The following is a 10,845-nucleotide window of genomic DNA, read 5'->3' as shown; positions in this document are numbered from 1 at the left end:
TCTTTCAATTCCCTTCTGCATCCAGCTCAGGACCAAACATCTCTGCTCCTGCCTCAGTTCCTGCCTCCGCGTGTTCCTCAAGCCCAGCCCGCCCTAAGTGGGAGACGGGGTCTGGAGCGGCTCCGGGGCACAGGGACCCATGCAGCCTGCCGCTGAGCTGCTCGGCTCCCTTGCTCTGGTCCAGGTCTTTCCAGCCAGCAGGCGGGGCAGGCAACATGTAAAGAAGAGGCTGGGCCAAGGGACAGTTGTACGGATTTTATTCCCCTTCACTCGTGTCCTCACCCTCCTGCTATCGTCCCCCCCCTCATGCACTTGGGGCCCAGACATCAAAGGTCCACACGTCTGGCACAGCCATTCCGCCACCACTGAGCCCCCAGGGAGGGGAGCTGTGGCAGCACACGCCAAGGTCAGAGGCCAAGGCTCTGGCCCCACCCGTGGCCCCACCTCATCTCTCTGCTCATCCCCAGCTGGCCCAGGATCAGGGCGCCCGGGGGAGCTGATGAGGGGGCAGCCCCAGGTTTCAGACCCGAGTTCTGGCCAAACGGGCTGAGAAGTTCATCTGGACTGAACCCTGGCCCCCCAGCCCCTCTGCAGTGGGAGGTGATGATCCTGACCCCAGTTCCCTGCCACCAGCCCTGGGAAGTGGGTGACAGACACCCCAGTCCCCTTCATCCAATATCTAGGTGCTTGTTCATTTGTTTTAGAAACAAAAGGAAATGTAAAAGCTGGTAAAACAAGAACCCCGACCCATACTGGCACTGCTGAGGTTCCATTATTGCTTCAGACCCTTGTGATCTGGCTGGAAAGGAGCTCCTGCCCACACTGGCCCAAGGGGAAGAGAGCATTTAGCACCAGGGACCAGGGTTCCTGCCTCCCAGGGACAGGTAGGGGACAGGTGGGACAGGTGCCTCCCAGGAGAGGGTTTGACTGTGCCCACCCACAGCTACAATGACCCTTTTGACCAGAGGCCAGCCCACCGTCCGGACCCGTGTGCTCAGAGGAGAGGTGTATTAGAACAGGGAACCCAAGTCCTGGGACAGAGTTTTGATACCCCGCCCCAATACTCATCTCCAGCCTCTGCTTATTAAAGTGTGGCCTCACAGGCACCTGGCCTGGCCAGGGCCACCCAGGCTCACTCAGTAAGGCTGCAATGGGGCTAGCTGGTGACAAGGCCACTGGTCCCTATGGGAGACCCTGGTGTCAGTGACAGGGGTTGGGGAACCCATGGGGGTCCCGACCTACAGCACACTGGGGGAGATCAACTTTTAGGGGGGCAAATGTGAGCCAGCTCTGAAGAGCTGCCAGGCACTGGGACCAGAGGCTAGAAGTAGCAAGGAAGAGGAGGAGAGTGGAGGGGACCCTGAGGACGTCATGGAAGCCCAGAGATCAAAGGGCGAGGGGGAGAGGGAGCTACGGTAAAGCAGGAGCCTGGAAGCCTCAGCATTGGGGTCGGGGAGCTGCAGAACTGCGGCCAGGCCAGACAGGGAGCCTTCCACTCTGAGTGAAGGGCCCACCTTCTCTCTCCAGAGGGACGGCAGGACCGTTCTGAGAGTACGTCTGTAGGCTTTGGCTCACTGCCCTAACCCTATGATGCTGTAGCCCCAAACACAACTAGGCCAGGGCACCGCCCCCTCTGTGCCCAGAGAACAGTCAGAGCTGTGTAGCTTGGATTATAAATCCTCAAATCACTTGGGCTTCTCGGACCTGCCCACATCTGTACAGAATAAAGTGCTTCGTTTATTGATGATTAAAATGTCCCCAGCCCCCAGCCAGCGCCACGGGCCTCACAAGGAGGTCAGAGGGGTTCCAACCCCCTCAGCCCTTGAGCTGAGGGGGCCCAGTCCCCCACCGTCCCCCCCTGCCCCCTGCTGCTGTCCCCTCCGTTGGGCTTAGGCCTCTTCCCACTCCAGCCATGCTTGGGAAGGTGGTGGTGTGGGGGTAGTCATGGGGGTTTAAGGTGCAGAGTATAACAAACAAAACTGTATAAACACAAAAGGAAAGAGCTTAACTAGGAAACACGTAGCTTATGGAACCTTCCTCCCCTTTTTAAAGGCAGGAAATAAAGACGTTAAATGACAACAAAAAAGGGGTGTCCTATTAGTGCCAGCCTCATGGGGGCAAGCGTGGGGCACAAGCTGGGGCTCCCCCACAATCCCCACCCCCCCACCCTGGGGGCCTGAATGTGTGGGCTCCTCACCGACAGTGCTACAGGTACCCAGGCACAGTGCAGAGGCCCAGGAAGGACAGGGGTGCTGGACACCAGCCTGGAGTGGGTTGTGGCCAGGCCTAGGAAGAGGAGGAGGCCTCTGCCTTCTGAGCAGGGATGGGTACAGACACACACACATCTCCTCTGGTGCGGAGAGACGACCAGGGCAGCTGGTGAGGACCCGGGGGCTCTGTGAACAGCAGCCCCGCCCCCTGCCCCACTGATAGCACCTTGAAACCTTCAAACAGTGCCTCCTTCTCAGGACCTGCCCTTGGGGTTCTCCCATTTGCAGGGACTCTTGGACTGCAGCCCTTGGGATCTGGTGCTGCGGGAGCCAGCCCGTCTGCCCACCCAGGGCCTAGCTCCCAGCCCCCTGAGGCCCAGTGGCTTCTGGGGATGTCCTCTCCTGGACTTGGCGACCTCGGTGCAGCCTGGTATGGCTCAGGGATCCCTGCGCTTGCTGGCAGGGTGGTGGGTGGGTGAGCAAATGCCTGGGGTCCAGCCCCTGTCTCCCCCACCGCACACGGTGCAAAGCTGGGTCTGCAGCCTTCACACTTCACCCTACTCCCTCCACCACATGCTCATGGGAGTCCACACTCAAGCCCCTGCTCCGGTGTCCACAGCCCTCAGATCCACGGCTTCTTCCCGGGAGGCTGGCACCCCAACTTTCCCCCAAGCCCTCCAGGATGAGGGGGCAAGTTGGGGGGCACGGGGGAGGCAGAGATGAGCCACTGAAACTGACCGAAGCCTGCCTGGCCAACCCCCTAGGGCTCAGGCCTCAGCAGAGTGACGGGTCACACCTGCTCCCCAGCCCCTCGCTTCCTGCTGTACCTGCTGCCTCCAGTACCCGCCTCACCTGGAGGGGGTGCTGCAAATAGTTTCCTCTCTTTGCTTTTTCCTTCACTTCCAAAAAAATAATAATAAAATAAAATAAAATAAAGGCTTCAAGGAGTCACTGCAAAGGGGGGCACTTGGGAGTGAGGTGTCCTCCACCCGCACTGGGCCACCAGGCCGCACACCCACACCCACACGGCCGGGGGCCTCAGGGGGCAGGCGTCCAGCCGCGTCCAGGTGGCGGCCGCAGCCCGGCGTCCTCCCGCAGGAAGGAGGGGAGGGCAGGAGGGCAGGAGGGGGCCCCCGAGGCGGGCCTGGGCCCCGGGCCACCCCCCCGCCGGCACGTGCAGGGGGGCAGTCAGTTGTTGGCGCTCATCCTGCCGCCCGAAGTGGCAGTGGTGGAGAAGAGGGGCGGGGGCGGCGGCAGGTGGGGCGGGGGCGGCAGGGTCTGGGGCAGCCCCGGGAGCAGGGGCAGCGCGTGCGCTGCGGCGGGCGGGGCGGGGGGCAGGCCTGGGCCCGAGGAAGGGGGCCCGTCGGCGGCCAGCGGGTGACTGACGCGGAAGCACTTCTCCTTGTGCGCCTTGAGCATGTTGGAGAAGCGGAAGCGCTGGCCGCACACGTCGCAGGGGTAGGGCTTCTCGCCGGTGTGCGTGCGCCGGTGCCGCTTCATGTTGGGGCGGCTGGTGAAGCTCTTGCCGCAGATCTCGCAGATGTACGGCTTCTCCCCTAGGCGCCGGCAGAGCGGGTCACTGGGGGGCGGCGCCAGCGGTGCAGGCACCGACCTCCCGGCCGCGTCCAGAAGGCAGCGGGGGCAGGGCCGGGGGGCCGGGGCGTACCTGTGTGCGTCTTCATGTGCTCGTCGAAGTACTGCTTCATGTTGAAGTCCTTGCCGCACCACTGGCACATGAACTGCTTGTGGCCAATGTGGATGCTCATGTGCGACCGCAGCTGGTACTTGTACTGGAAGCGCTCGTTGCAGTTCTGGGGGTGGGGCGGAGGTGAGGCCCAGGGCGGGGGGGGGGGGGGGGCGGGGAGGACACCCCGGGACGGGCCTGGGGCGGCCGCTGGCAGGCAGGGCCCAGGAGAGGGTGAAGTCCGGGAGTGGGAAAAAGCCACGGAATGGAGTCCTCAGGCTTAGCGCCGAGGGCCCCCCAGATCCTTCCTCCTTGTCGGAGGGCCCTCCTCATCCCCGCCCGCAGCCGTCTCTGCTCTGCCCGAGAGGCTCCTCTGTCCACCTCCCCAGAAGGCCCGTCCCAGGCGTGGTTTCGGCCCAAGGAGACCGCTCACCCTGAATGTGCCGGGCGGGTGGGGCGGTGGGCAGACTCCCCTGCCCCCAGCTCCCTGGCTTTTAGGCAGCTCCTGCAACTGATCCCTGCCCATCCGGGGTGGCCCCTGGGGCAGGGGCAGAAAGGGACTCACCTCGCATCTGAAGGGTTTCTCCCCAGAGTGCTGCAGCGAGTGCACTTTGAGAGACATGCTTCGTTTGAAGGACTTCCCACAGGTCTCACAGGTGAAGGGCATGTCCTTGGTGTGGGCTGCAGGGCAGGCCGTTATGTCTCAGGGTAACCCCCATGGCTCCTCTCGGGGGTCCCTGCCTGGCTGCCTCCCATATGGGGCCTCCTGGGATGCCCCCCTATTCCAGGGTCTGCCTCAGAGCCTCAGGCTGGGACCTGGGGCTGACTTGCAGGCCAAGCCCCTTCTCTCTGGGCTAGGTCTGTCCATCTGCTCTCAAGTCTGGTCAGACTAGCATGGAGGCCCTCGTGTTCTTCAGCCTCTGGCAAAGGCTGCCTCACTCCCAAAGCTTCAGGGAGAGAGCAAAGGACCTCAAGCAGGACTGACTTCAGCTCAAACCCTGGCCCCACCGCTGACTCCCTGCACAGCCTCTGCATGCCCCAGTGCACCCTTCTACAGAGAGGCTAGGAGTAGTCTTAGGCCTCAAAGGTGGGCTTTTCACGGGATGACACTGAACAGTCCAGAGGGAGTTAACTGTGCTCCCCTCAAAACCACAGACAGGTGAGGACTAACAAACTCTTCAAGGAAGATCTGGGAGGAAGCAACTGGAGTCAGAGAGGTCATCCCCTTACAGCTCGGAGCTGGGGAACCCAAGCCCAGGAAGACTAGTCCTGGGCTACTCAATATGCTCCCAGCTGGGACCTCCATCCAGGGGTCCCTGCTCCCAGGTGGCTGCAGAAAGGGGGTTAGGCCTGGCCAGGAGCCACTCCTCCCTTTCTTTGCCTCCCTTGGGGCCCTTGAGCCCCAAGCAGGCAAAGAAAGGAGGGCCACCTGAACCCCAGACTCCCTGTCAGGCCCTCCTAGAGGGGAGGGACAGCCATGCCCAAGGCAGAGGAGTAGCCCAGCATACATTTGCGGGGCCTTCCTCATTACCGTGTTTGATTCAGAGAAGCCTGAAGCCCTGTAAAGGCTGGAAGGTGAGGGCAGCCCCGGTGGCGCAGCGGTTTAGTGCCGCCTGCAGCCCAGGGCGTGATCCTGGAGACCCTGGATCCAGTCCCACATCAGGCTCTCTGGATGGAGCCTGCTTCTCCCTCTGCCTGTGTCTCTGCCTCTCATTCTCTCTCTGTGTCTCTATGAATAAATAAATAAAATCTTAAAAAAAAAAAAAAAAAAAGGCTGGAAGGTGAGAAAAATTTAGATGCACAGCTGTCCTTAAACTGAGACAGGGCCTGTGTCAGCCCATATGGCACTTTGTGTAATGGAGGAAAAGGTACACCTTTCCCTGGTGGCCACAACCCCATACTGAGATGCACAGTCTGGTTAGCAGTGTGCCAGCTGGATTCTGGTCCCCATCTGCCATCTTGTCCAGGAGCCCTTGTGCAATGTGCAACTTGTCCAACTGTACACAGTAGCCCCGACCTCTGAGTCTATCCAGGTCACACCTGCCACTACAACCAGCCTCCCCAGGCTTCCCAATTGAGAGGGGCCTTCTCACACCTTCCCAATACCCTGGGATGGAAGTCCTTCCCAGCACAAGCAACAGCTGGCCCAGCTCTGACCTCAGGCCCCATCCTCTCCCGGCCCAGACTCACCAACCATGTGCTTGCGCACATGGGCCATGGTGTAGAACTTCTTCTCACAGATCTCACATGAGAACTTCTTCTCAGCATAGCCATGCACGATCTTGTTGTGCTCATGGAGGGACCAGAGCTTCTTAAAAGCTTTGCCGCATGTCACACACTGCAGGGTGAGAGGATGACAGGTCCCGGGTCCTGAGTCCGGACCGTGACCTGGAACAATCTGCCCCCTCTCTGGACCTCAGTTTCTCCACCTGAATTGTGCTGGAGGAAGAGCCTTCAATGTCCAGTGACCTGCCAAATCTGACGTTCTGGGAGTTGGGAAACGTTCTGGGTAACTCCCTAGAAACATGCCCACCTACCCAGGGCTGCAGCCTGGGCCCCCCCCCCCCATCCTTGACCTTAGCTTGGGTCAGGGGCCACCTATACCAGGAAGCCCCTACTACTCTGTGCTCATCTCAACAAGGTACCTGTCTATAGAGGGGAGACACATAACTGGCTGAAGGGCCATGACATGTGAGGAGGCCACACACGCTGTGCGTGGAGAAGCCCTCCTAAGATAGCAGGCCCACCAGAGTGGGGCACCATCTCTGCTGCCTCCCCCCTACTGGGACCCAAGGAGAGAGGTGCCAAAGGGCCAGCTTTGGGCATGGCGGGAACTGCAGGAGGTCTCGTGTCCCATGAGGAAATGGAAGGTGGTGGGAACCCTGGGGGCTGTGCTCCCCTCCTGCCCTTGTCCTACTGATTCCTGAAGGACACACTTCTAGAGGGCTGGAGTAGGTCAGGGCATGAGCAGAAATGGGTCAGGGTGTCCAGGTCAGAAGAAGCACATGCATCTTTCTCCCTCAGGAGGAAGATTCAGGTGTGTGCAGGTGGAGAGGCAAAGGGCAACCCAGCGGGCAGGCAAGTGGGAACAGGTGCAGGAGGGTGGGGCAGGAGACCAGGTAACCCCCAGGTAACACTTTCTCCACAGGGCACAGGAATTAGCAATTAGCTCAGGCAATTAGTACCTGCCTACCTGCTGCCCCTACAACTTCCTCCCGGCCAGAAGAGATAAAAAACAGCCTGGCGGGCCCTGTGCTACCCAAACCCTGAGAGGCCAGGCTGGCACACACTCCGGCTGACCCAAGGCCTGGCACGCAGCCCAGCTCCCCTGCTTGGCCTCGGCAGCCCCTGCTCTTCCCAAATTTCTCATCCAATCCCTCTTCCCAAGCTCAGGCCAGCTGGCATCTCCAAAGAGCTGACAGCAGGGGCTTCCTCCTGCCGGGCCACCCCTTGCTCTATCCAGACTTTGTAGCAAAGTGGAAATGGCGCCCCCTCTGGGCAAACCCTACCTTACCTCATCTGTACTTTTGTGCAGTGCAGGATCTGTGAAACTACATGGTGGCCCCGCTGGCTTTCAGCAGTTCTAGGATTTCCTAAAAACACGGGCTCCCCCCTCCTCAGAACTGGCTACCCACCAGCCACCAGTACACAGACAACTCCCTCTTCTCATCCTCTCCTTGGCCCCTCTGGCCAAGGATACTGTTTGTTCCTGTCCGATCTGTATGTGTCTCCATGTGCCAAAGCCGAGGTCTACCTGCCTCCTGCAGGAAGCCCTCCCTGACTTATCCCCTGGGCTCTCACTACCCTGGGCCCGGGTTGGCCCCAAGGGCCCAGGTAAGCCTGGCCTCCCTAGCCTGTGTGAGTGATGCAGGCAGCAAGACACTGGGTGCGTGGCCTGGGTGGCCATCCCACGGACCTTCCGCCTACCGCAAGGAGCCCCCGAGGCCCACCCACCTGGATGTTGCGCTCGCAGTCTGTCTGCCGGTGCAGCAGCAGCTCGCTCTCCAGCAGGAAGCGCTTGCCGCACTGGTCACAGATCTGCATGCGGCTGTGGGTCACGTTCATGTGCTTCTCCAGGTACCAGCGGTTGTTGAAGACACGAGGGCACTTCTGGCACGGGTGGTGCTGCTTCTCTTCCAGCTTCACCTTGGCCCCCAGCCCGTCAGCGGCCTGTGGCCCCGCGCGGGCTGCTGCAGAGGCTCCTCCCGGAGCCGGCTTGGGCCTCTTCCCGCCCCGAGGCCTGGCCTCCTCGGGCTCAGGGGGGCCTCGGCGTCTGGCGTTCTCTCGAGACCGCGTGGCCATACGACTATGGGCAGGGGGCTCTGCCCTGCCGCCCCGCCGCCCCGCCGGCCCCTGTCTGCTCGCTGCCTCCCCCTCCTCGTCCTCATCCTCCTCCTCTGAGCTCTCTTGATCCTGCTCACTGTGCCCTTCCTCTTCCTCCTCCTCTTCCTCCTGCTCGCTGTGTGCTTCCTCCTCCTCGTCTTCCTCCTCTCCCTGACTGCCACCCTCCTCTTCCTCTTCCTCCTCCTCCTCCTCCCCTCCACTGCCACCACCCTCCTCCTCCTCCTCGTCCTCCTCTTCCTCCTCGTCCTCCTCTTCTTCCTCCTCCTCGTCCTCCGAGTGTCTCTGCAGCCCGTCTTCCCGGCCCAGCACCATGGTGGCGGGGCCCGTGGTGGTGCCCGGCTTCCCCTCGGGCCCCGTGGACACGTGCAGAGTCTGGTTGTTGAGGTTCACCTCCACGATGATCTGGGACTGCTCCCGGTGGCTGTAGGTACCAGTGCCCCCTAGCTCCTCCTCCAGCCCCTCCCCACCCTCCAGCTTGCACAGGCTGCCCGCCGGCCCGCCGGCCTCCTCCACGCCGCCCTCCTTCTCCTCCTTGAAGAAGGGCTGAGCCGGCCCGATGGCAGCAGGCACTGTGCCACCCGCGGTCCCTGCCCCGTCCTCGACACGTACAGAGTAGGGGTCAGGGCCTTCCCGGGCATAGATCTTAGGCAGGCCTGGGGCGTCCGCCTCCTGCTTGATGTCGCAGTAGTAGGGTGGTGCGGCCGGGGTGCAGCCGGTGGCCGGCTGGGCCAAGGCCACAGCGCTGGGGCCCGGGGGGCCTAGGGAGCGGGCGTCCAGCAGCTCCTGGCAGGACGCGGCGATGTCAGCCATCTGCAGCAGCGAGGCGGCACTGAGCACCTCGTGGACGTTGGCCGCGTTGACCAGCAGCTTGGACGTGTAGATGAAGTTGAGGATCTGCTGTAGGCCGCCGGGTGCCAGCGCCTCCAGGGACAGCTCCACGCGCTGCAGCTGCTTGTTCTGGGTGAAGAGCGAGTGGAAGAACTGGCTGTAGGCGGCCAGCACGCCCTTGTGTGCAGGGAAGACGCTGCGCTGGGGCACCAGCACCAGGTCCACGTCGCAGAGGTCAGGCTGGAAGAGGCGCTGCTCGTTCAGGCGGCCCATCAAGCAGGCGAAGTGCAGCGCCACGTCCTCCACCAGCGAGAACTCGGCCGCCGGTGAGTCTGTCGTCTTCTCAACCAGCAACTGCGGGGCAGAGGGCACAGGTCAGGTCAAGGCCAGTGACCTGGGCAGCCCCCACCCTCCGGGAGGCAGCCTGCCCATCACTCCTGGCTCCACGTTCTATAAAGGAGCCGAAGCTCCGGCAAGGACGCAGGGGAACCAGGACTCCAGCCCGAGCCAGCCGCCCCTTAGAGCTCAGACTCCAATCGCGACCGTCGGCTCCTGGGTGAGTGGCTAACCTTCCTGGGCCTGCAGCTCTTCCCCGTGAAACAGGAGGTCATCCTGCGCAAGGAAGGGGAAGAAAGGAAAGAGGAAGGAACAGGGACTAGGGTCACCGACATCCAGGAGTGCCTGGGACCTACGGGTTTCCTGGGATGTGGGGCTTTCTGTGCTAAAACCAGGGCCAATCCAGGCAAACTGGGGCGAGGTGGTCGGTCCCCCCAGACCCGAGCATTCCTTCAGCACGTCCTATGCTCCACGGGTTCTCTGCGTCATACTCACTCGCACATACAAATGAAGCCACCCTGCCCAACCTCAGGTCCCTCAAGCATGAAAGGCTCACCAGCTTACTGCTTGGCCTCTGGCTGCTACTGCACCCCTAGGGGTAGTACCTAGGAAACCCCTCACCTCACCAGCAGTGGGGGCCTCAAGGCCTGGGCCCAAGGCTTTGCAGGGGTAGAAATTCTTGTGAAGAAATCTAGGCCCAGGCCTTGGTCCCACTGCCCTGCTGGAGGAGGCTGATGGGATCTAGCCTGCCCCTTCTTACTGGGCCAGGCTGCTGCTCACGGCCTCAGGCCTGGCTGCCGGCAATTCCCCCTCATACAGGGGTTCTGTGGGGGTAGAAGGACAGAGCTGAGTTTCCCATCTACCATGCTTAGAGACGGGAGGCCCCGAAAGCCTGCCCTAGACCCTCTTCTCTCAAAGGCCCTCAGACCCCAGGACAGGTATGGTCCAGGCCCACAGGCTCTGAGATGGCCCCATCTCGGAAGCCACGCTACCTGGGGCCTTTGGAGCCTCAGAGAGGCCCTCAAAGTCTGGTGGGTCAGATTATCAGGCCCTTGAGCCACATCCAGAACCCGTGATTTGTCGAGAAATAGAGCTGGCTTAATCATGCCTGGCTTCTCCATAGCAGCTTTCCCAAAAGGTGGACCCCACAGGGGGGCAGGCTGCCCACTGCCCTGCCTGGGCCACAGGTGTTCACTTAATATCTACCGACCACCTGCCCGCCTGGACCAATCCCACAGGTCCCAGCCTCTGGCCATCCTCAGGCCCTGTCTAGCTGGGTCAGAGCCTCCTATATTTGAGAGATACCTTGCCCCACTGCCAAAATGCCATCAGCTCTCTCCCCCAAGCACCTCCCTGCAAGCCATGGGATGAAACCCCAGTCCCTTCCATCCATAGCCAACCCAACTGTCCGTGCTAGTCCTTCCATTGGTGGGGGAGCAGTGG

At 61.7% G+C, this 10,845-nt stretch overlaps 1 protein-coding gene across 3 annotated transcripts in view; it reads right to left on the bottom strand.

Annotated features, from left to right (window-relative positions):
• Positions 1-240: 240 nt before the first annotated feature.
• Positions 241-10,845, bottom strand: part of ZBTB47 (zinc finger and BTB domain containing 47) — a 13,775-nt gene continuing 3,170 nt past the window's right edge. For 2 of the 3 annotated variants that reach the window (XM_041734316.1, XM_041734318.1), the window contains exons 2-6: positions 7,849-9,420; positions 6,085-6,232; positions 4,460-4,575; positions 3,877-4,021; positions 241-3,766 (exon numbers count right to left, since the gene is read on the bottom strand). In XM_041734316.1, coding sequence (XP_041590250.1) covers positions 3,399-3,766; positions 3,877-4,021; positions 4,460-4,575; positions 6,085-6,232; positions 7,849-9,339 — 2,268 coding nt within the window. In that variant the 5' untranslated portion in view covers positions 9,340-9,420 and the 3' untranslated portion in view covers positions 241-3,398. Of the gene's footprint in view, positions 3,767-3,876; positions 4,022-4,459; positions 4,576-6,084; positions 6,233-7,848; positions 9,421-9,635; positions 9,679-10,845 lie in introns of all 3 variants that reach the window. The other variant, XM_041734317.1, reaches the window with a different exon arrangement.

Source organism: Vulpes lagopus, chromosome 19 (assembly GCF_018345385.1).
Source record: "Vulpes lagopus strain Blue_001 chromosome 19, ASM1834538v1, whole genome shotgun sequence".
NCBI classification, from domain to species: Eukaryota; Metazoa; Chordata; class Mammalia; order Carnivora; family Canidae; genus Vulpes; species Vulpes lagopus.
This window is presented reverse-complemented; position numbering and strand designations above follow the sequence as displayed.